The 26,146-nt window shown below is 38.5% G+C and overlaps 1 protein-coding gene across 1 annotated transcript; it reads left to right on the top strand.

The window, feature by feature from the left end:
- Positions 1-418: 418 nt before the first annotated feature.
- LOC124165573 (WD repeat-containing protein 46) lies at positions 419-23,827 on the top strand. Its single transcript, XM_046543029.1, has 11 exons — positions 419-985; positions 1,139-1,264; positions 1,693-1,821; positions 4,825-5,111; positions 5,752-5,888; positions 15,858-15,974; positions 16,327-16,474; positions 17,150-17,244; positions 21,134-21,229; positions 23,018-23,122; positions 23,223-23,827. Exons 1-11 carry the CDS (start codon positions 582-584, stop codon positions 23,376-23,378), a joined length of 1,800 nt encoding a protein of 599 aa, XP_046398985.1. The 5' UTR covers positions 419-581; the 3' UTR covers positions 23,379-23,827.
- The last annotated feature ends 2,319 nt before the right edge of the window (positions 23,828-26,146 follow it).

The following is a 26,146-nucleotide window of genomic DNA, read 5'->3' as shown; positions in this document are numbered from 1 at the left end:
GACACCCTCTTATGTAATGAGTTGTATAACCAAAAGTGGGCAATATATAGAGTAGTCATTTACCTTCTCAGCAGAAAGTGTAACTATCTCATGTTTGATAAAAAACTTTCAGGACAATTCCTGAAAGACCACAATGCCATGTTAGAAAAATATAGTGCATACAATTGTAGCAGGTGGGTGGTGGGTAACCGTCGCAGGTGGGTGTTTTTCGGGTGGATATTTTCTAGGCAGGTGGGTGTTTTTCAGAAATCCTTCTTTACTATGGAAAATTCATTTTTAAAAGTCAAAGATTAGTCTATCGGTGCTAGGCGTGGATAAGGACCATTAATTACAGCTGAAACGTTAATAAAATTTGTTCCACGCATTCGTCAGGGAATTGAAAGCGCGCGCCTTTCGTGCTCGAATTTCAGTGTTCATATGTTTCTAATGCACGTTTCAACGGTGGTCCTCGTGTGTTGTGAACTGTTGTATCTGTCTTTGATTACTAAAACAATAGTATTTAAATATTTTTGTTTGACCTTCGTACTTCTACTGCTAAGGAGCTATGAATCAGTCACATATGTCGGTTTGATTCAAGGAAAATGAAGCGGTACTTCAATCAACCTGACGACAAGAAAGAAGGGGATGGTTCTGGTCCGAAGAAAAAGCAACTTGTAAAGAATAAAAACAGCTTCAAGTATAAAAAGCCGGAGCCTAAGAGTTTCGAGGGAAATAGTGATGTTTCTAATGACGCGATATCTGGAGAAGTTGTTACTGTAGCTAATTTGAAACCACGTCGTGTAAGGGGAGGAAGGAATGTGCATTCGTCTACGAAGGTTTCTCTACCCGAGGAAAAGATTTTACGATATAGCAGAGGAGAAAAAGTTGACTCTAAAGGTGTGCGAGGCCAATTTCATAAAAAACGACTTGAACGGAAGGAAACTTTGATCGAATTCTCTGCTGAACAGGCAGCCCGTACTGAGCTATTGCTGACGGAGGAAAGTGGGTAAGGGAAATAATTAACCCTGTATGAATTTGGTATATAGTGCATTCAAAAATACTTAGTATAGGTCCTGTCATACGTTCCCGATTTATTAGTCGCATTGATATCCAGTGAGGGGTGTGTGTTGAAGTAACAAATCTTTTGTTTTTTCTTTAGATATTTGATCCCAGAGGATGGCGAGGATACGGCCGGTATTTTGCAAAGTGAGATCGTGAAGGAAGTTGATATCACCAATGCTGCCAAGCATTTTGAACTTCAGTTGTATCAGTTTGGTCCATATAGGTGGGTGTAAGTTTGGAAGGAATGTGTGTCCGTCGATTCTTGCATTCAGTGAGGACCAGAAATATTGGTTGTGCAAGTTTATTAGGATTAAAACTCACTAATTCTTTGTTGTCGATGTTTGAAAGTAGATAGTCAGTATAAATGGGATAATCACATAAGACATTTACAATCTTTTTCTCTCAAACTTCCTGAAGACTCACACTGGGGGCTATTTCATGCTCCTCTACCTCTTGTTACTGTGGCAAATGAATTAACAACTTTAACCTCTAAGATAAAAAAATTGCCACTGTACCCTTGAGAGTATGATAAATGAAACTTGTAATTTCAATTTTGCATAGAATTTGGTTTTTCATTTTTCTGTAGTTTTATGTTGCAAAACATGCTATGTTTTTTCCAAGTATTACAGCGATTCTTATTTCTCTTTTTAGACTGAATTACTCTCGAAATGGACGATATCTGTTACTGGGTGGCAAGAAAGGACATGTGGCTGCCATGGATTGGGTTACTAAGAAGCTTATGTGTGAAATTAATGTGATGGAATCCATCCATGATGTCAGGTATGTGTGCAGCCCAGTCGGATGACTTCCTAAATTTTATTCGATGGCCAAATTGTCTAAAGATTTTTATTAATGTTTAGCAGATCACCGTGCTCATTTACGTCTACATACAACTGTGCGTGCAATCTGCCTCAACAGGCATGTGGTAGGGGTTTTGGGACAACAACCATTATCAAAGAAATGAAATGCATGTACGAAGTTCTGCCTAGCATTTTTTCAGTCCTGTAGGGTAAACTTAAAGTAAGGTCTCCAATTTTTTAAATCATAAATATGACACTTATTTACATTGTTGTATACATAGTTTGAAATGTCATGGTTTCAGCTAATTTGCAATTGAGTCGGCTTGGCGCTCGATTAATTTTCCTTATCCACATGATAAACTTAAATCCCTTTGTCATGCCGGTTTCTGTCTGCGTGCGTTGTATGATGGGCGTTGATCTCATCTAACACCTCGTCATCCGTCACTAACTTCATTCCTCCAAGGTGTTTCTTCAGGGCAAGCAACATATAGAAATCACTGGGTGGTTGAGTCCAAAAAAATAATTTCTTTCTCTTCAAAATAGCACACAACTTCTTCCGCACATTCCACGTGCTGCCTCTGGTGGTCTTCGTTGAGCTGTTTGTGTACTCACCTGGCAGAGGACGTTTGCACGGCCGTAAAGGAACTTTTGGCACCACTTATGAACGTTTTTAACCTTTTCCCTACTGTACACGTATATATACGTGTGGACGTTTCCTGGCCCGGGAGACGACGGGCGTATACATACGTGTGAGATTTGCCCGGCCAGGAGATCGAAAGCCATATATATACGTTTTCTAGCTCATCCCCTTTTAGGAAGGTCTTATTTGTCTTTGGAGCAGCGTTTACAATTTTGAAACGAATTTCTACGACAAATATTAACTTATATCTCGAGTTATGTATAAACATCTACGTGGAAATTGTTGCTGTGTTAATAATGGCCTTAGAACTTCGTTTAAAATTTGACAATGCTCAGATAAAAATGAGGAATTCAATTCAACGTCTGCAATTTACGTGAAAGCAACAATTATCCATTTGCTAAATACATATAAGCAATATGTAAGTTGACCGTGAACCAGTGCTGCAGGTATGGTCGTAAACCCGGAAAGGAGGGAGCACAACTACTCTCGGAGTTCGAGATAATGTGGAGTCCCTGCGTGGAGGGGTCGAAAATGGTTCAGCGAGACCCTTCTTAACGAATGTCCTCCAAAAATGCTCCGTACCATGAGAAAGAAGAGTCTCTTGGGGCTCAGTACAGCAGTCATGCTAAGACGAAAACTCCGCCGTCTCTAAAGGGTTAACATCCGTACATTTTTCGCTTTAAAGATCAACCTATTGGTGATAAATGTCGATAGGTGCCACCGATTTCCCGGTTAAAAATTGTGTGACGGACTGAATTTCAAACCTGAATGGAGATGTGAAGGGAAGCTTCATGGAGACAGCTGCTATGTCAAAAATGGGTGGTCAAGAATGGTAGTGGAGGAACCAAGGAACACAGTGGTGTTAGCGGATTAGTGCCTAGCGCTTCATACGGCAACACAACGACATAGGAGACCTTAATTTTAAGTTAACCCTCATAAAACGGACCTGGAAATATAACAAGGTTCTGGTGTGATGTTTTCTGTGTCCCCCTAAAAGATGTCTTTTCCTAACTGCCTAAGCAATGTAAGCCTAGCATGTAGCCTCCAAGTATTTAGCGGCTCCCAGTGTTGTTGGTTTAAAATCTTTGTAATGCTTTCTGTTTTCCTATAGCAGTTTTAATGAAATTTTCCACTTTCATTTGTGTTACATTAAGTTCACAGATGAAGTCTTTCTCTGCTGGGTCCCACATGCTCTCTGCACATTCAAGGTGTTGCCAGGTGGGTGCGAAATAGCACCTTTCTTTTAAGTTTTCATTCGAAAATCTTCCCACAACCTCCTTGATGAATCCTAGCCCCTTCAGGGCTCTGCCACAAATATTTTCTCAATGTGTTCCTCATGATAGGTTTGAAGTTGCTGTAACTCCCAGATATTTCACTTCATCTGTCGACATTATGTTAAATCCAGGAAAGTTTGTGCAGTGCATGTTTGATCCTCCAAGATCTGACAAAATCTGAATGTAATTGGAGGAGTATCTCTTCAGTGGTACATATAAGTTATCTAACTACCTTCAACTTATGATCTGTTTCACCCTATCAAACCATCTTAGCAATCCAAAATTTCTTTTGCCACTCTTTTTCGAAAACAAGTTGAGGTCATTTGACATCCAAAATTCTAAAGATATTAGGATATAATGACTTTGGGTGCAGTCCTCAGCTTAAAAATGAAAGGTGCTTCTATATGCTCCAATGAAAGAGCTTCTAAACCATGTTCACTCTCAATAGTTTTTCTTTGTCAGCAAGTTGAGGTCCGCAGCCACCCAAAATTTATCTGAATTTAAAGATAATTCATACCTAACCTTGCAATGGGTTGATGCTGGAATCTTCTGCTAACATGTTAGAAATAATGTTTGAACTTTATTTTATAAATAAAGAAATGTTTAACCTAGCATGTTGACTAAGACATGATAATCATTCAAGTGTAATACAAGAAGCGATGGAGATAGCTTTAATGGAAAATAATTTGGAAAAGGAGGATGGCTACAACCAAAGCTAGTTTTTGAAAGGGTTGCTAGCCCCTTCAATTGCCCTACAGGCAATATTTTCTTTTCAAAGTTCAAATCCACCAAACAATGGTAAAACAAATGCTGATACTCCTAGAAGGGTAAGATGGTGCTGAAGATCACATTGTTTTAATGCTCTCAGTAGGAGTGAGTAAGATTGCATTTTACATAATATTTCCCAATGGAACAGATATTAAGGGTAGATATCATACAGTTCTTGTTAAAATGCTTGCCACTTACGAGCGTATTTCATTTATTGATGTAGAAAGATTAAACATATCTTGCTTAGTGATCACATTAAATTTTGCCTGTACTAAGCCTTATCATATGCATCAATTTTCAGATGGCTTCATACCGAGACAATGTATGCTGTTGCACAGCGTAGTTGGACTTACATTTATGACAACCGAGGTATAGAACTCCACTGCTTGAAGAGGATGGATCGAGTTACTCGTCTTGAGTTTCTACCATTCCATTTTCTTTTGACTTCTTGTAGTGATTTAGGCTTCCTGACATGGTTGGATATTTCGGTGGGAAAAATTGTGTCCCAGTTTAATGCTTTGAAAGGACGTCTTAATTTAATGGTTCAGAATCCTCAAAATGCACTCATGTGTGTTGGACACAGCAAGGGTATGTAACAAATTCCTCTGTTCTAGTATTTCCCAATTTTTTGTTGAAATAATATTTATATTTCTTGGGATTGTAATGGAATACGCATAAAATTGTACGTATGATGTTGAGTACTAATCGGGTAAAGTGCTTTCTTTAGAATCTTTTTAATAATCAATGTGGAGGGGCATGAATGAACAAATAATTTTTTGAGTTAATCATGAGTGTTTAATTGTTGCTGAATAGAATGGAATAGCCCATTGAATATTTGGCAGTTTTACAATACAAGAAACTCAGATGATTTTTGGTGTACAGTGCTGAGATCTGTTGTTAATTATTTACATTTTCAGGCAATTTTGGTGAAAAAGTTGGTCTGGACAGATTTTGCTTGAGAACTTTCAGATTGGTCTTGTTGCACATATGTTGATCAATAATCATGCCATATGCGTGCCTCAGTGTCCAATATATGTTGTATTTCTTTAGAGTGATTGTGGTACTCTTGATTAATTTAATGGCTGGAAGAACTTATGCTCAAAAGTTGTTGATGCTGCTGCTCCTGGGAGAGAGCAAAGCCTGTCATTAATGTGTGGTCAAGTGATATGCATACATCGTTATATTTGATCTTCATTCACCATTCATTGATGGAAAATTTTTCACTCAGGTGTTGTGACGATGTGGAGTCCTAATAGCAGAGAGCCATTAGTTTCAATGCTTTGTCATAAAGCACCACTACAGTCCCTAGCTGTTCATCCGTCAGGAAATTATATGGTTACTGCCGCTGCAGATCGGACCCTTGCTGTAAGTTCTATTACAGTTTTTAGTAGGAGTTGCTATCAAAGTCCAATTAATTTGGGCTAATGTTTGTGGTTTTAAATGTGTATTGCAGCCTATATACTGTCATGAATTATAAATTAATCAGATATGAATAATGAATACTTTAAAAGATTATAATATTTGCTTATATGAATCTGTAAAAAGGACATGCCACTGTAAATCATTCTAAAGCCACTGTAAATCATTCTAAATTGCAAAAGAAATTTAGTTTATCACATTTCTAATTTCTCCACTATTTCATCAAAGTGCTGTGGTCATTGTGGTGTCTGTTAGAGTGAATTCAAAAATAAATTGTTACCAAACCATGCATGAGACTCATTTTGGTCTACCATTGAAATGATCAAATTGCCTTTTGTACCATTGAATTGTGTATATACAGTAAAACTTCGATTTTACTCACTGATTTTACATCAAGTCTGGTTTTTACGCAGCGACACTCAAGTCCGGCCGGAAAGCATAGGGAATTGCAATGGTGAAACTTCGATTTTACATCTTTTCTTGATTTTACGCAGTTTTTCGATTTTGCGCAGCATTACCCCAGCCCCCAAGAGGCCGCTAATCTTGATTTTACGCAGTTGTCTTTTGACTTGTTTTGAAAATTCCGAATGGAGCAATATGAAGTTAAGTTATTTATTCGTCTCAATGAGTTGCAAAAATGAATACAGGAACTACGACTCGAGTTTCAATGATACTACATCGTGGAAAATTGCAAGTAAGTTTTTCATTATGAATCAATTCCACTCCATCTCGCTTGATTCCTCGAATTGAATACAGGAACGGTTGAAATGACGTCGCGCTGTTGAGCGTGAAACTAAAAACATCGCGAATCTAATTACAGTAAACTCTTGATTTTACGAAGCAGGATTTTACGAAGTTTTCGATTATACGAAGTGATATTGCGGTCCCGGTGAAAAGCCTATGCTAAATACATGGCGCTATTCGATTATACGAAGTTTCGATTATACGAAATTTTTTGAATTTACGAACCTCGGCTCGGTCCCTAGGAGCAAATGGCATTCGTTTATACGAACTACGGCGAAAAATTTGTCAACAAAACTAGTTGCGCCGGCGTAAGTAGCTAAAAAATCAGCGCTTCCAACTGTGGTCCATTAAAAGTGCGAAATCGTAAATGATAATGCAACTTTGGAGAGAAATGGGTCGCCAAAAACCTCACTGTGGGAATTTAGGGGGAGTAGGAGTTCAGTTAAAATATTGCGGCTGACATTATGCCCGTATTTACGTGCCTGTTCGTAAACATGGCATCGACAATAATTCGTAGTTTAACATGTCAGGAAGGTCGCGCGGAGTATTTCGTACACCCCTAATTAACCCTTTGCACTGCTGTGAACGTACTTCGAAGACTACTTGACTACTTTTCGCCGAAGCACTTCGAAGGGTCCCTAATCCGGGACCCTTTCCTCGACGAGCTCACCCTCGCTGGCCCCTGAAACTGGGCTATTTTTTAATGGATTACCTGACGCAACCCTGGGTTTCAAAGGGCAAAGGTGCCATGGGGGGAAAAAGAGTAAAGTGCGTGTTACTGTGGGGCTGTGCGTCAACCAAACGGGCACGGACAAAATAAGCCCGTTGTCATTGGGAAATTTGAAAGGCCACGGTGCTTAAAACATGAAAAATTGGAAGCCCTCCCCGTTTTTTACCATGCAAATAAAAACAGCTGGATGACCCGAGAAATTTTCCAGCAAACGGTTATACGTCTACAGAGAAAAATTGCTGGAAAGAACAGCAAAATTGTTTTAATAATGGATAATGCCACCGTTCATAAATACGTGGAAGATCTAAAATTGGCTAATGTTCGAGTCCTCTTTTTACCCCCGAACTCGACTAGCAAGTCCCAGCCCTTGGACCAAGGCATTATCCAGGATTTTAAAGTCCTATACCGGAAGAAGCTTGAGCGGTATTACTTGCGATGGATCGGTATGTATACATTCATCTATTTTGCTCATGTGCGTTTGGATATCGATTTAGATATTTTTATTCATGATTATCATTCTTTCAACTCTATTTGCTACTTTTATAAATGGGAACAGAAATTAATAACATCCCGAAATGGACGTTGATACATGCAATCCGCGCCATAATATCTTTTCGTGTATATATTGGCCTTTGTGAATGAACAACTTAAATATCTTAAGTACTGGGCTCTATTTACCGCCAATTTATATTTCAGGCTTCTCGTAATGAAGACGCACTTCCAAGTCTAACCATGAACTTTCTTCTCACGCGCTTCCCCGTTCTCCCATGCTGGGGTTCTGTCTTTCCAAAGCCGTCCCTTCCCTCCTGCCGCCTTTGGCTGATCTTGCTGACACCCACCTTACGCATCCCAAACCCCTCCTTCCCCAGCATTTCCCATTCACTCCCTCCCTAAGGAGACTGTGCTTGTGTGCGTCGCAAAAAAATACGGCCCCCAAAAGTAGACTGAGGCAGAGCTGAAGGCCATTTCCCCACCCTTCTTTGTCCTGCCCCCTTCACCAGTCCTTGTGCTGACCACACTTCTTCCCTCAGGCAATCCCCATCCCACTCTTATTCACCCCACCCACTGGGAACTTTCCCCGATTGTGGAGAAGGGCATGGTTCATCTTTACCTGCAACGGGGGGAAGTTATTAACCGGAGAGAGGCGGAAGAAGTATCTTCCACTATCGGGAAAATGGGACCGCGCTTATAATTGTCTCTCTTCTTCTCAGCTGAATTTTCAATTGAAATTCATTTCTTTGCTCTTTCCACACTATATTTATTTACGATTATGGCGCGACTATTTTTTAGTGCTAAAACTAAGAAAATCTTTTCTCTATGTCAATGATCCTTTGCCTAACATTCAATACGGCGGAGAAAGGAACACGAAAACTAAATGAGGTGACGGTACAGGTCTTTGCGTGTCATTTTTTGGGAATTCACGCTAGCGAACCAATACTTAACCACGTTGAGAAATGATAAAACGTCTCTTGTAGGAAAACAATCAATGTGGATAATAACGTTTCTATCTATATTTCTCCGATACTGTAAGATGTTTCTCCTGTCGTTTTCCGGTTGGAACCTTGCTCCTGTCGGCATAAAAGGAGAGAAACATACTATATGAACAGGTCTCCTCACACCCGGTATGAAGAATACAGTCCTGATGAAGAATTAAGTCTTTTATGGCAACGTCTGCGAAGATGATGGAACACAGTAGTCGGACGGAGAACTCAAACAGAATTTACTTCAAATATTCGCCAGAAGATAATCACATCCTACGTTATTTATGATCGTAATTGAGTCTCAGTGAAAATAGAGCACATTCTGCTGAAAATACGAAGTAACTCGAAATATTAACTTACGAAGGTTATTTTGGAAACGGGCTAAGACCCTTGTTTTTCTTTTTTTTTCTCGTCACTGAGCGATAGAGGGCGACATAAATGGCGGTTAGGCCGGCTGCCGCTAAAATTCCGTGGGTGTCAGAAACAAATATCTATCTTTTGCATACTCAATAGTAGCTATTGGCTCCTAACCACAAATTTATTACTGTTAATTCTTATAATAAACATTGCAATTCATTATTTGATTACGTTTTCTAAACTGGTCGGGAATTTCTTTAGCGATCGTTGATGTTGAAGTATGAACTAAAAATGGGAATTTTATGGTGGTATTTAACGATTTTTCACATCATAAATCGATAGCAAAAAGCCTTTTCTATGAATTATACCGAGAATAACCACCGAAAACATTTAAATAAGACCACTAAAGACAAAAAACGGCGGAAGAAACAAAAGCGAACATTTTTTTCGTGACTTATGAAAAAGGTTTGAATTTACGAAACTCGATTTTACGAAGTGCCAATTTTCCGGTCCCACTGACTTCGTAAAATCAAGAGTTTACTGTATTGCTTCCCCCTGCGTCCTCTCAGTAATATTTCAGGCTCCTTTACGAATGCGAATATCGCTCTTGGTTCAAATTTGCCGTAGAAGGATATCGAAACCTTAAACTTACGGCAATCATTTATAACATATTTATTGTAATTACAGTAGATGGTCGTTAATCCAGAATTATGAACTACGGAATATCTGTCCCTAACGGAAGGTTTTCTAGAATTTTGCCAACGCTATGTTTTCCGTCGCCCCAGCGAAATATAACGGCGAAATGAGCCGTTAAAAATCCTCCCGTGCCAAAATTTTGGCTTCCGAGGTGATCCAAAAAAGTAGTCGTACTTCTAGTATGGATGTAAGTCGACGGTGATTCAACACGATGGTAAAAGCAACATGCGTTGTCTCATTCCACGGGCTAACCCCACATCAGCGGGACGAATGGAGGCGAGGGATAGTTGATTGCGCGGCGCACTTATCAGAACTGACTCAACTTCTATCTCATTGTCAGTGGGTTTAAATGAAATATGATTGGAACTTGAATAGCTATTAGCTTAACTCCGCTAGGTGGCAAGTGTTTATTTTTTAACGGAAAGGAAGTTAAAGGTAGCACGTCATCTGTGGTGTTTCTTCTGAGTAAATAATTAGCCTTCATTTTCTTGCCTCCAAATGAGTAATTGAATCCGGAAAACATATATCTGATGTGATTGAAAAGGATTTCATGCTCATTTACCGTAAAACTTCACATATGAGACTTTTTCTGGTTCCGTTTCTGGCTTCAATGAGAACTATATGTACAAAAAGGTATGACTAAGCCTTCTAAAAATAATGAGCAAGTGTTATCCATAAAATTATACTCCTCCTCAATACCAACTCTTGATTTTACACACTTTGATTTTACATAGTGCTCATATTTCGGTCCCTCCAACTGCGTAAATCAAAGTTTTACTGTAATGAACCAGTAGAATGTTAAACAATGTATGTATTCTTTCTTCAAAGTTTTATGTTGCTTGCTGGAATGATAAGTCATGTTTTGGAAACCCTTGACTTCTAAATGTAGCTAAGACTTTCAATCTCAATTTTGGAATAGGGTAGTTTCCTTCATCAAAGAAAACGAAAGGCATTAATTGCGATTCGTTACCCACCATTAGTGTATTCATAATACACAAATTATTTGGTTTTTGAAATACCGGTTTAGACGAATGGCAAGGGTCAAATTTTATCCTCATTTGAAAAATGCCAGATTGGCGCCCATGAGATTCCACTCCACGTGACGTCACAGGGACCTAATTTCTACACGAAAGGATAGGAGTTATACATCGTCTGAGGTTACTAATGCATGCATGAGGCACAGAGCTCAGGGAAACATGTCTTAATAATCACCTATTAAAACTGGCTAAGGTCGGAAAGTTTACTTCGTTTGATAAGGTATTAATTAGTGATGGGTCGATTCCAAAATTTTATCGATTCCGATCCCGATTCCGATTCTGACATTTCGATTCCGATTCTACCGATACCGATTCCATCGATTCTGATGTCATAGGCTTCAAGAAAAATATGACTTAATTCCAGGCAACAAGAAAACCACTTTTAAAAATATTACTCTGTGAAAGAGTCAGTTGACAAAAGCATCTTTCATATCATCACTATGTAATTAAAATATAATAGCTAAATTTCAAATCATACCTGAAAAGTGGAGTTACATGACAGGTATTACTTTAGAATATTGGCACTCATAATATGTCGACCATATATATGTATCCAAACTACAAGGGAGAGCCCTGAGTACAGAAATTTTCATAGCTGTAATAAAGATTACATATTATGTGTATGAATCATGTAATATTTGGCCCTTTCAAATTCTCAAGCAGAAAAACCAATTATTCTACATGCTCAGCCAGCAGGTTTTGAAGTTACAGTATTACTGCCTGCAGAATATTGCCTTTTGCTACACACTTGTGTGATTGGGCAAGTACTTTCCTATACCAAAATTGCAATATTATGGAGACTTTGGAATTTTTATTACAAATTATATCAACGATTTTTTTGATTCTTGAATCTTCATGGAATTCAAGTGGACGAAGCGAACGAACTATAGAACTAAACTTAAGTTTTGTAAAGCCAAAAAAATTCTTTCTCATGTCATTTAATCAACCTTAAAATCTCTTTCCTTTTTTAAGTTCAAGAAAGAAACTAAACGCTACAAATGAATATCACATCGGACGGACGCAGTAATAAAAAAAGGCTAAAAGAGCCTTGTGGTGTGAAAAACTCCCCTTTCCGCGCAACTCACCTCGGCGAAGGTGGAAAGGGAAAAATTGCCTATCGGTTGTTGCCTTTCACGGAAACAGTTCATTTTTCTCTCTCTTAAGCGTGCTGACTTAATCTTTTCACTTTACTTCAATACCCGAGCCATATTTCTTATGCGTGGGATGGTTCCGAAAAATGTCCAATCCTTAGTATTTTCACTCGAGTAATGCGCTAAATGGTCCAGTCGATCTATACATAATCCTTTTTAATATCCTCAGTTAAGTGTTTTAAGTCAATGAAGACGATTTTTCTTGCTTAAAATGACGATTTTCAAGGCTAATGTTTTAAAAAACTTGAAAAAATCGGCCTCAGTTTCCGAGCCTCAGAGTTCCGCGGCGTGTAGCTCAGCCTTGACGCGCGATTGAAAAATCGCTCTTATTTCCTTCGTCGCAAACTTTTTTTCCAAGATTTCTAATTAGTACTCTTTAGAAATCTCTACTTTATATAGTGGTTCAAATTTTCCGAGTTATATTTTTCGTAAACGAAATATAATGTCAACTTTATGTCAAATTTCACGAGAAAAACGGGTCGGCCATTTTACGTTGTAAAACCAGACAGATGAGAGCCAAAATCTTCAAAAGTCATTGAAGGTATAGGCAAAGCACCAGATCAAAGGAATATTGCGTTTTTTATTCCATAAAACTCATACCAACGCAAAACCACTTGGATAAATTCAAAGATTTTTTGAGGAAAAACGATATCTCGCGTGGCATTGAAAAATTGGTCATGTTTGGGCCACTGTATCTCACTAAAGGGTCGTATTAATGTCAAATGACATATAAATCTATATCTGGTAATGATTTATGAGTATTTACGCTAAGTTTCAAGTCTCTATCCCCAAAAAGGTCATTTAGGACTTCCAGCTTTTTTCCGAGTGTGCGCCGGGTAGGAAGACGATCGGCCGCCGCGGCTGGCGTAAAGGTATTCGGCGCCCACGTCGACAACTACAATGTATTCGGCTAGCTGAAACTACCTGGCCAAGGCATTAGAATGACTTATCGGCTTTAAAAACTGCATTATCACATTAGTTTCATGATAGCGCTTCCTGTCGGCAGATTGCTGGACCTACTAGCCTCGAAAGCTCTGTAACGTTAACTACTCGACTCGACATTCGTAATGCTACTCGAAACGCTCGAGTTGAGTACCAAATACTCGATCGACTTGAAATTTCGAGTACTCGCACATCCCACATAGAAGATATGTATTTTGTCATTACGATTGCGTGGCGCGAAAATTTAAATGACTGTTGGAAACGCGGATATTTTGTTCTTTGAAGTACTACTGGAATCGGAATCGATTTTTCACCTTGGCAAGTACTCGTTTTCGATTCCGGTTCTTGGTCGAGAATCGAGGAATCGAAGAATCGAGGAATCGAACCGACCCATCACTAGTATTAATAAACCTTTTTTAAGCCAAGCGCTACCAGCCAGCAAGGTACTCAGCTACCCGCTAGCATCCTGCGTCCTATCAGCGCTCAGAGCCTTGATCAAGGTCACCTCACAAGGCGGGAGGGGGAACCAGAAATGCGTCGCACGGACTTTTTCCCATCATTCCTACTTACGCGTCGCGTTTTCGCGCGCTTGAAATTTTTCACTTTTCATTTAATCGCAAAAAATAGATATCGTAATTTAAAAATCTAAAAGCGTGAAATACGTACTCCAGGAGTAATAATCTTTCGATTTAGGCAATAAAAAAATAATAAGAAACCACCCTATTGTAAGCTGTTTCTCCAACTCATTGTTTCTGCAATTTGTCTTCATTTTGTGTATTCATATTTTCCATCATCTTGTAATTTCAATATCTTTTTCTCTTGTCCACTTGTTTCAAGTACAGTGGAACCTGTTTAGTACGTTTCTGAAGGGACCACAAAAAATGAACGTACTAACCAGGAAAACGTGCTAACGAGGAAAGTAATAAATAGCAGTCGGGGTAATTGCAATCTGTGGAAAAGTCGTCACAATTACAATTACTATCGGTAGTTCTCGTAGGATCGCCTTCCTGAACTCTTTTCACCTTTAAAATAAAGAAAATGGGCGCTACAATGAAAAACAATACCATGTGAGTAAAAATCACAATGTTTCATAGATTTCCCGAAGACAGTTACATGAAAACGGCGTCTTTCTGCCGTGATTTATCCTATATGTATTTATAGAAAGAGGACAAGTATAGCTAAGTCACTTCTTTTTTGTCACAGCATACTCGGAGAATATAAAAACAACCCTGAGTATGTCAACGGGTTGTTTTTAAACATCATAAAAATTGGTCAAAATTATATTAACCTTAAATTACGGCAACAGCCGTACACATTCGCGCTTCTGGAATAAAGCCATATCGATTGTTATAGCGATCGATATATCAAATAATAACACGCAAGATTATTAGATTACGACGTAATTACAAGAAGATTTTATATTATACAGTTGAAATTTACTTTTAAAATTTGTTTAATGTCGTCTGCTTTCGTGCCGAGATCGAGTATTTTTAAGCTAAGCTTCGCGTGGAGATCCAGAGCATCGTCTGCTCCCACTGCAGGTGTCAAATACGCACGTACTACGTAGCATTGACGTCGTGCAGTACTGCTTTAGATAAAGTGGGAATTGAATAAGACTCATTTCTTCATCATGATAACTCGTGTCATAGCAATAATTGCCCACTCGTGAAATTTGTGCGCAGTGGGCACTCCGGAGGCAACAGAAGGTGAGGAGCTCGGGGTGGGGAAAATTGGGGCTTCTCATTGGCTGCAGTTTTGCATGGTCAGACATTCCTGATAAATGGCCATATTTTATAATTCATGGCGTCATAACAATTGAGAAATGCATTTGGATAAATCACGGCCGAAGAAAGATATGTGGAATGAATGCAAGAATTTTAATGGCTAGTTAAAGTAAATTAAATCATGAATTCGGAGCTTTACGACCCTTAAGAAAATACTGGAGAACAAATTGCGGGTTGCGTCACGGCTAGCAATTGAGCGTACTAACCAGGAAAGCGCAATTTTTTCAAACGTACTAACCAAATACTTTCACCTGTATTTTGTTCCGTTGGTACCGGGACCGAGAGAAATCGTCGTACTAAGGAGGAAAACGTACTAAGGAGGAACGTACTAACCAAGTTCCACTGTATTTATCTTTTGAGCACCAAGAATATACAGTGGAACCTCGCTAAAGCGAGTACGGGCTATAGCGACACCCCCGTTATTACGAGAGATAGCCGATGCACCGTCAATTGACCCTATAATAAGCGTGTTAAAAAATTCGTTTTTACGAGACCCTTTCGGTGTTGGCTCTCGCCATAGCGAGGGTTTCACCGCCGGAAGTCTTTCATCTAGACTCCTTAACCTCTGTAACTGCTAGCGATCTGTTTTGAAATGAAGTTAATGGAGTGCTCAGTCTCAAATTTATGTGGTAAACTGTCGTTCGATAAATATAATGATTGACGAAACAATGCTTTGCATGATTTTTATTCAGTGCGGCGCTTATAAATTGTTTGAATAGTTAGTCGTTATTTGAGTAAGGAAATTAAGTGATGCAAAAAAAGATCGCCTTTCGTCTGGATTTATGCTTACGTTTATCGGATAGATGTTTATCTGTCACCGCACCACTCCTGTTCCTGTATATCTGTTCGCAACAGGTATATTGGCTATTATTTGCTCCACCTCCGGTAAAGCGACAATTCGCTATAGCGAGTGTTTATTAGTGCACCGTGGGGTGTTGTTATATCGAGGTTGCACTGTACTTTGTAAACTTATGTATTTGTTATTTATTCTAGGTGTGGGACTTGAGAAATATGGGGGCTCTTCATAGATATCAGTTGAAATATACTCCGGCAGATCTTTCATTCAGCCAGAAAGGCCTGTTAGCTGCTGGGATGGGGAATGTCATTGAGGTAATATTTGTTGAATTAGATGCTAATGTGACTAAAACTTATGGTAGTAATTGTTTTGAAGCTTGCTTCATCCCTTCCTCTCTGTCAATTTCTTATTGGATTGGATTCTCTTATGAACCTTGGATTAACTTGAATTCTGATCCTTGATATCCGTTGTTGGTATTTTACTATCCCCACGTAATGATATTAAACTATGCATATGCCCTCAACGTCTCATGCTCTTTGTGTGTGTAATGGCTGTGCTATGCCTATTGTCAATTTAGGGTGAAATAGGGTGACTTTACTAATAACTTAACCATTGGCATTTTTTATTTATTTTATGTAATGTTTCCATATATCTGTTCTTTTTCAGGTTTATCAAGATCCCACTGTATTGCCTGTAGACAAACCTTACATGCGTCATAGATGCCGTGGGAGAATGTCTCAGGTTGCATTTTGCCCTTATGAAGATTTTCTTGGTGTAGCTTCTGATAATGGATTCCAGAGTGTGCTTATTCCTGGTAGGTTATTATATAATTTATTCTGTTATTTGGCTTTTATACCTTTTTAATGATGGATCTCTATTAGTTGGCCAATGCTTGAATTGCAATTATAAGCACTTTCACTTTTTCATAATGGTCCTCTGCATTTGAAAATTCCACTCCTTAGGGAAACCTGAAAAGTCAGAGAAAGTGAGGGACTTTCAATGTGTCAGGTTAAGTCATGGTATTTCAGGAACCATGACAATAAATTGAAAAAAAAATGTTGTAGCTTTAAAAGTCAAAAGGTGCAACTTCAACGTTTTGCGCATAGTTATACCTCAGTATTTGATAGAAAAATATCGCTTGTTTCTTTTTGCACGTGCACCTTAGGATGGTTGAGGCTTTGGACTCAAAAAAGCCGAAATGCTTGGCCTAGTGGCCATTCTCACTACAAAATAGTCCTTCTGAAGATTTTGCTTATCAAAAGTGCAATTTAAAAGTAATTATTAAAGTATATTTCAAGCCGAAATTCATATTAAACTCTAATAAATTTCCTCGGTGGAAACATTTTTTGGAAGACCTTTATCATGTTGCTTTTTGAAAAATACTTGTAAGTTAGGAATACTTGTTGTTCCAATAAATGTATGGTTTCCTATTATTTTCCTTTTTTTGTAATTTCACCATAGGTACTAAGTACTTTGTTTTCCTATTTAGGAAGTGGTGAGCCTAACTTTGATGCATTGGAGAGTAATCCATTCCAGACTAAGCAGCAAAGGAGAGAGGCTGAAGTCAAAGCATTGCTGGAGAAGGTAGGAATGCTTTTTTTGTTGTTATGTTAAGAGGAATTGAACCTCTTGGTGAAATGCAAGGTATCACACAATATGCTGAGTGCACCAGTGATATTTTTACCATCTTATCAGTAGTGGGTCTTTAAATTAAAATATTTGTTTTTGCTGCCTTCAAACATAGGCTGATCTTGGTGGGGGGGAGGGGGGGGGGGGGCATGCCATCCCCCCAGAACCATAAAAAATAAGATTTTTAATGCAGTCCCATTATCATTGCAATTGTTTTGTATTACGAGGTATCCTTGTGCCCCACCAGAACAAAATCCTGGATACGGCCTTGTTGGTGCCCCCCCAGAAAGAAATCCTTGATCCGCCCCTGTCTTCTTATATACAGTAAAACCCCATATTTACACTTTTCTAGGGACCCAAGAAAAAAAGTGTAAATTGCGGGAAAATGCAAATAGTGGGAAATAGAGAATTTTCACTTTTATTCACATGCTGGCTTTGGAAATGTTGATTTTTTAATTGTTCACTAAGCATTATTCCATAACATTGTTTCCCTCTGAAGCACAGCTGGCAACAAAAATTAAAAAATAATCCTGTTTTGTCTGCATTAAAAACATCTCTTGGGCTGTAACCTTTCAGAAGTCATATTCAGATTCTTTCCACTGAGTTGCTGTCTCTATGTTAACATCTTTGCTTTCACCACTCACCATCTTGTATACAAGACTGTACCTATTTTTGAATCTTTCCAACCAACCATTATAGATGCCGTGGAATCTTTGATTCCCAATCTTCTGGGGAAATACTTTTTCTCAAGGGCCTTTGGGCCTGTTTACACGATACATTAATGTCTGCTTGCATGAATGATTTTTGTGGAACGGAACAGGAAATGTACGAATGTAGGCAGGGGCAGATCCAGGATTTTTCTTTCTGGGAGGGGCACAGAGGGCCTGACCGGCAAAAGATCTTGTCTTAATTGAGATTAAAAACAAGATATAACAATGACTTTACTAAATTCTCTTTATTTTTATATCAAAGTTATTCTTATTGAATTAAATGATTGAGCCTCCTTGAGTAATACACAAAATAAAGCGAACGTAATGATTACCATCAGGGACGGATCCAGGATTTCTTTCTAGGGGGCACAAGCGAGGCCATATCCAGGATTTTGTTCTGAAGGGGGGCACAATGATACCACGTTATACAAAACGAACGCAATGATAACTGGACCGTATTAAAAATCTTGCATATTTTTTTAAGTGTCTGGGGGGGCACATGCCCATAGATCCTCCTGTGCTAACCGTATTCAAATTTTGTCTATTTTTTAATCATCTGGGGGGGGAGGGGCACATCTCCCGTCCCTAAATCAGACTATGAATGCATGAACCAAATTCGAACAGGTTCTATTTTCTATTCATGCATACGCACAAGTTGGGTGAATACACGGTGCATTTTTGTGTTCATAATTTAGACATTAACTTGTACGGGTTAATGTACTATGTAAACAGCCCTTTAGATGACACCATTTGCTGGAACATTAGATGATGTTGCACCTAAAAACTACTCTTTTAGAATTCGTTCTATTTCTTCTTACCTGGAATTCTTCACATATATTATCTTTTTTGATAAATGTCCACACTGGTTTGCATATTTTACAATGGCATCGCGATTTTTCACCGCGGTATTGAATGTAGAGACTGGGAATCCGATCGGATTGCCAATCCCAACATTCGAGTTGCTTCGCCAGCGTTTGAATCGATGCGGGTTCCGGTGTGGGAATCAACTAGCTCTAAAATTTTCATTTTCTCGTCAGTTAAAAATGTCCGTTTTTCACCTCGAATTTCCATTTTCAAGCAGGATAATTTCTATTTCCCGTACTAATTGAGGATAACTTGCCAACACACGAGTATCTGAACTACTCCTCGGCGATCAAGTGCGTAGTACAAACTGTCGTGCGACTTCATAATTTTTGAAAGTTACAGTTGTTTGCGATACGCTGCTATGTGAATGGGATAATTCAAGTTTAAATAAGTTTTTTTAAAAGTATTTAATTAACCCATCTACGCTACGCAACTGTTGAATGAAGTCAGCGCAAATGATCCCAGTTGTCGGTCAAGTTTTATATTTCCGGCATTTATCACGTTTCAGCACGCCTGGTTTCCTTTCACTCTCTCGTATCAAATTATAGGCTACATGATTATTGTCAACATTGCTTCAGGAGTTCTTGCATTATAATTATTACATAGCTCGCGAGATCGATCGATTGCTCAAAACACCTACTTTCATATCGTGAATCTTTCCGCCGCTGACAGAAAACGAGATGACGTAGTTCAACTTTCCGACGTTAGTGGCGTTCTGTCCCGCCACATTCAAATTCTTCCCAAAAATAGTTCTCATTGCGTCTCTTTCTCTTGGATTTTTAAATACTAATGCGCGAAAGGAAGCCAAAAGATAGTTTTTAAGGGCTGATATGCACGATTTATTGTTTTAGTAGGCAAATAATTTTTTTTAGCCGGCGCGTCGTGATGCACATGGCGGAAAACGAAAAAAACACGGCATAAATACAGGGATCTATTTACATTGGAGAGATAGGAAATATGACAGCACCCAGAAAAAAACTTGCAATTTGCGGGAAAACGTAAATTCCGATAATGCAAATACGGGGTTCTACTGTATTTTTATATTTGAAATCAATGGATATAGTATAATACTTTTTTATGTTGGGTGTTCCAATGAAATCAAGAGTTTCTTTGGTCCTTCCTCAGGTTCACTTGCCCATTTCTTTCTTTAGGGTTATATTTTCTCACACCACCAATCCATGATTTCCCATTCTGGATTTTCAATGTCCTCTTGTAACTTTTGGACCCATTTTATGGCAGCCCTTGAAATTCTGACATTGTCCATCCTTTGTACGCATCCAAAACATAGTACAGTGGAACCTCGTTAAAGCGAGTACGGGCTATAGCGACACCCCCGCTATTACGAGAGATAGCCGATGCACCGTCAATTGACCCTATAATAAGCGTGTTAAAAAATTCGTTTTTACGAGACCCTTTCGGCGTTGGATCTCGCCATAGCGAGGGTTTCATCGCCGGAAGACTTTCATCAAGACTCCTTAATCTCTGTAACTGCTAGCGATCTGTTAGAAATGAAGTTAATGGAGTGCTCAGTCTCAAATTTATGTGGTAAACTCTCGTTCGATAAATATAATGATTGACGAAACAATGCTTTAAATGTTTTTATTCAGTGCGGCGCTTATAAATTGTTTGAATAGTTAGTCGTTATTTGAGTAAGGAAATTTAGTGATGCAAAAAAACATCGCCTTTCGTCTGGATTTATGCTTACGTTTATCGGATAGATGTTTATCTGTCGCCGCACCACTCCTGTTCCTGTATATCTGTTCGCAACAGGTATATTGGCTATTATTTGCTCCACCTCCGGTAAAGCGACAATTCGCTATAGCGAGTGTTTATTAGTGCACCGTGGGGTGTTGTTATATCGAGGTTGCACTGTAGTTTTCTTTCTATATCAAATCATTCTTGACCCTTTCTAATTTTGGTGTCATGCCTCATCCCCACCCGAATTCTATTTCAATGGCTTATAAATTATTTATTTAGGATTTATATTTACTACTTGTTTTTAGTAATTTGAAATTTCATAGTATTTGGAGTGAATAAGTTACCTGTAACTTATATGATGTCTTCATTCGTAGTTTCTCTAACTTGATTTTATGTGTATTGTGAATGATGATATTTGATGGTGAATATACATTAAATGATGAAACATACTCATCTTGTGCTTAGAGAAATAAAAAACCCATGATGACACACACTCGTCATGCATTGGGAAAGAGTCTGGGAGAGAAAATTTTCTCTATTTGTGTATAATATTTTTATTTTTCTATTTTCAGATTCAGCCAGAGCTTATTACTCTCAACACTGAAGCTATCAAAGAAGTTGATGTTCCATCTCTACAGGAGAAGTTAGAAGCTAGACAAAAGTTAAAGGTTTGTGATGGCTATTTAATCGAGGAATGGGTTTTGTTTGCACGGTTCCCACTCAACCGTGAAAACCTTAAAACCGTGAATAAGCCATGAATTTCGTCATAAATCCTTAGATATCTCTCAAACTTGATTGTGGAACTACGATAGACAGATTAAAAGAAAAATCGATGTTTCGATCATGTTTCAAGGCCGAGTCACGTGCAGATACTGTCCACGCATTTTTCTGCACACGTGTATTCGAGGCGCAATTATTTATTGGTCCTTGTGCCATGACAGCACATTGACCTTAAGCTTGCGATTGGAAGACATTAACCCTGGCAAAATATCAGACACTTCATAACTTCCCTGCCACCCTGCTCTCTCCATCTTCCCACACACTATCTTGAGCTGGACCTGAATTTTGCTAACTATAGGTGACGTCATAAGAGATAGCAATTTCATTGCTGCGTTTGCATTTAAGGCATCTGTTGCGTTGGAGAAATTTTTCGTTGACATGCGGCCGATGATTGTAATGTGATCAATATTTCTGCCTAAAATGTCTTATCTTTAAACAGTGAATTTGATGACATTTATGCCGTGAAAACATGGAAAAAAACTGTGGATTTTATAATGTAGTTAGAGTGGGAACCCTGGTTTGGGTAGCTGAACAGTTTGTGGTTTCAAGTCGTATCACTTCCATTCCCTAATGATATCATAATATTGGTGGTTCTATTTGAAATAAATTTGCCTTAAATGGTTTCAATTGTGCTCAGTGAAGAGTGATTATTTAATAAAATTAGGGGGATCCATGTTTAGCTAAGTGCCTTTTGTATTACACCATTAATTGGGTGGCATTTTTATAAAAGGCTGGATCTTAAATAGGGATGGATGTTGGAATTTGTCCATGATATTACTGCTTATTTCTTATTATTAATTATTTCTATGGTGAACTTTGCAATGTGATAGCAGTAGCTGTGTTTGAAGATTTTTTTTGATACAATAAAACCTCTTCAGAAAAAACATCTACAGAATGTGTGTCCTCCCCTCAGCGAAAACAATTGGTTTCCTGATGTTCCTCCCATAAGAACAATGCATTTCATCCTCTGTATAACAAACCTCTTCACTAAAAATAATTCTGTTGGATGAAAGAATTTTTTAGTCCTGAGTTTCTATTTGTTTAGAATGAAATAACGAAGAATATAGGTGCATTTCAGTCATTTTTTTCGGCGATTTAATTTTGGGTAGAAGTTGGTATTAATGCTGGCAGAAGTAGTCCACAGGAGCTTGTGTCATTTGGGGACGTATTTAATTTTATTTTCATCGCATAGCCCTGATTTATTTTCTGAAAACGGGATAGCTTCAAGCAAATAAAAACCCAAATATTTGGATTTCTACTTGTCAACATGAGTATTCACATGAAACTCAAGTAAGAGTCTTTGCAGTTTATCAGGTAGTGCTTCCTCTGCACTCTTCTGTGAATGCAGCGCAGGTACTTTTGACTAGCAAGCTGCGCGATTTGTCTTCACCTAAGTTTTCATGCAATGATTCCTCCATAAATTAGCGCATCCTGGAGAATTGTGATTTTTTAATGGAAAATTGACCAATTAGTGATGCACATCCTTATTTAACTTAATCCGTAGATTCAATGGTATTTTTCAAGTTCCTGTCCCATCTCTTCATGTAGTCAAATTCATACACTTAAAATTCAAGCCACAATTCAAATGGAAAATGAATGCATTTAGAAACTTTTAGTAGTTTTTGCTTGTGCTGTCCTGCTTAAATATCAGTTTCATTTCTTAAATTTTTTTGCAGTTTGTCAAACCTCCTAAGGTTGAATGGGATAAAAAGCGGAAAGGTAAAGGTGGTCCTGGTGCTGCTGTTAAAGTACGACGAAAACTTCAAGAGCAAAGTAATAAAGTAAGTGCCCATTGAGATATGATTTCTGTGAGGATAGGAAACTCATTATTTCTATGGACTCCTGAACTTAATGCCAAATAATGTTTTATTTTTATTTCAGGAATTCCGTCGAAAGGTTAAGGAATTGGAAAGTGGTCTGCCTGATGATGGTGATCTTAGTGATGTAGAGGAGAAGGATGAAAGCAAAGAGATTGTAGAAGAGACGAAACCAGCTCATGTATTAGACAGATTCAAGCCAAAGAAGAAAACAAAATAAAAGTTGTCATGAATGGATTGTGCATATGTTAATGAATTTTTGATGGCCTTGATATTTCAAGTCACGAGGACCAAATTCTTGCAAACATTTGGCTGTTTTTGTTCTCATCATTGAAGTGGAGGATCTGAGGAAATGAGACTATGAGGATTCTGACGACTGTGATCACTTTTGAAAAATGGTGGGTTATTTTGTTCATTCCTCATCATCCTGGAGAGTATGTGACATTCTGTACTTTTTATGGCACAAAAGGTAGTTGACGGAATTGTTTGTTTTCATTTTTTATGATGTTTTCATTTTTTATGAAAACATTGATAAAGAGAACTACATCACCTTGATGAAATCATCCCTTGGTTTTCCTTTCAATGATACCTGTGTTCATTGTTGTGTAGCTGTGTAATATGCTGTTGGAGAATTGTTTGAATAACATACAATCATTTATTTTTCTCGATCATACGCTTTCAATTAATTTTTACTACTCTTTGTAACAATTTATTTGCTATGGGGTTTGCTATTCAAAGGTACTTTATGGGTTGTGTTATGATGGGATGAGCAAAGAGTTCACATTAATTGAAGATGTGAGGTCAAAAATTTAGCAGTTGCTGTAAAATCCTGTTGGGAAGTTTTTATAAAGGGACGAGAAACTCATTGTGCTAACGAATAAAGCATGCTCATTACATATAAAAGCCCCTATCGTGACTAACTCTCTGGATGGTATGAATTCCCATCCAATTCCAGAAGAGCTAGAGCTGAAATTTGGCATGAAGGTAGGGGATAAAAAGGGATTTGGAGAATAACTCCAAAAATCTTTACTTTCTGCTTTCTTCACCCAAAAAGATTCAAAAGGGCACAGATCTTGGTTTTCCGTGCAGGGCTCTGGTCAATAGCTTAGGATGCCTAGAGTACCCTGGGTATCTAAACCTTCAATAATTATTTAGATAAGGAAAAGATTGGCTCTTTGTTTTGTGTTCTCCTTATTGCTATAAAACCCTAGAATCCAGGGAAAAGTGTTTGAGCTAGAACTTAGGCAGGCCTCCCAATCACATTGCTTTGGATGAGTTATTGGACCTTTCGTTAGATGAAATGAATTTATGCATCTAGAAATATATTGTCCTTTCACAGAATACTGTTGAAACCTTCATTTTCAGCTAAATATGGATGCTTTGTGCGTTCCATATTGACATGATATGTACATTCCTACCATACCTTATATTATTGCGAGGGAAGTTTGTACTACAGATAAGCCTACCTTAATTGAGCATGTTTCATCATACTGAGGTGATCAGTGGGTCTCTTGTGTCCTGGGCTAGGGTTACCCATTTATGACAGCTTTTGGCATTAGAATTATGGTGCCCTTCTCTTTGTTACCAGAAGGTCCTTTAGTCATTAGCTGTCTGTACATACAAGGTGTGATCAATAAAAGACCAGACTGATTTTATTCTGTGCAAACTGTTCAACGGATCAAAACGAAACAAAGTGTGACAACATGCGACACATCTGACGACTAAAATGAGAGGTGTTGCGTTTGTTTACTTCAAGTCGTTACTTAGTAGCAGCGGTACATGTATTAACCTGTTCGTCGCTGCGTGCAACGGCGGCAATGATGTAACAGCGTGTGTGCATGAAATTTTGTTTCAAACTTCGCAAAAGTTCTACGGAGACGTTTGGAATGTTTAATTAAGTTTTTGTAAATAAAGCTATGAGTCAAAGCAAGTGTTTGGAGAGGTGCAGTCGTTTTAAATCTGACTCCAAGAATGAAGATTCGTGGTCTTCCACATCGACAGACCCGAACCATATCACATTGGTGAATGATCAGTGTGGGAAAATCGCTGTTTAAATGTTAAGGAGGTAGCCGAAGAAGTGAACATTAGTTTTGGATACTGTCAGACAACTTTAATAGACATTTTGGGCATGATGTGCATGGTAACAAAGTTTTTCCCTCGTGATGGCGTTTCCACCCCGATAATGCGCCGGCTCACACGCTGATAGAGACAGAGTTTTTCACCAAAACCAGAACTTCCGTGATCCTGCAGCCACCCTACTCTCCAGATGTAGCTCCATTAGACTTCTTTTTGTTTCCATAGTTAAAATCAACCTTGAAAGGGCATCGATTCAACTCTATTGCAGACAATAAAACTAATTATATGGCGGACCTGAATAGGATCCCTACAGCAGCTCACCAGGCAGGTTTCGTGAGCTGGAAGAAACATTGGCAATGGTGTGTCGTGAGCCAAGGCACGTACTTTGAGGTAGACAAGTTCGATCAAGCTATATCCGTCGAAATAAACAAGTTATAAAACCAGTCTGGTATTTATTTTGATCATACCTTGTACATATATGTCCTAAGGCAGGAAATTCAAATGCCAGTTAAAGTTAGCAGGAAAATCTCTCAGTTTTTTTATTGTCTTAGACCAACAACAGGCAGGAGAGCAGGTGCTTACATGCCAAGGGCTAGATGAAGTGTGGAAAGTTCAATTTCCATCTGGTGGCTAAGTAACGTGGATGGCATCATGCTACAGAAGGGTTGTGTGTATTAGGAGGGTAGACTACTGGCTTCAGAAGATAGGTGGATGACATCATGGTACAGAAGGGTTATGTATGTGTATTCGAAGGGTTGGGTATGCTGATATCAGAAGTCAGGTGGGGGAAAATTCTCCAAGGTTTGCAACTGTCCATAAAGGTGGAAAATTCCATATGGTTATTTAAGTATACCGGGACTAGCCACGGTGATAACTTTTACGGAGTCACCTGCAATGCACAAGATTTCTGTC

This window comes from Ischnura elegans, chromosome 9, assembly GCF_921293095.1.
Source record: "Ischnura elegans chromosome 9, ioIscEleg1.1, whole genome shotgun sequence".
NCBI classification, from domain to species: Eukaryota; Metazoa; Arthropoda; class Insecta; order Odonata; family Coenagrionidae; genus Ischnura; species Ischnura elegans.
The sequence above is the reverse complement of the archived record's forward strand: the minus strand, read 5'-3'. Positions and strand labels throughout refer to the sequence as shown.

Coding starts and splice junctions, on each gene's coding strand:
- LOC124165573 (XM_046543029.1), top strand. CDS start 582: ATGAAGCGGTACTTCAATCAACCTGACGACAAGAAAGAAGGGGATGGT. Junction 1,822..4,824: donor GAATCCATCCATGATGTCAG/GTATGTGTGCAG, acceptor ATCAATTTTCAG/ATGGCTTCATACCGAGACAA. Junction 16,475..17,149: donor CCAGAGTGTGCTTATTCCTG/GTAGGTTATTAT, acceptor TTTCCTATTTAG/GAAGTGGTGAGCCTAACTTT.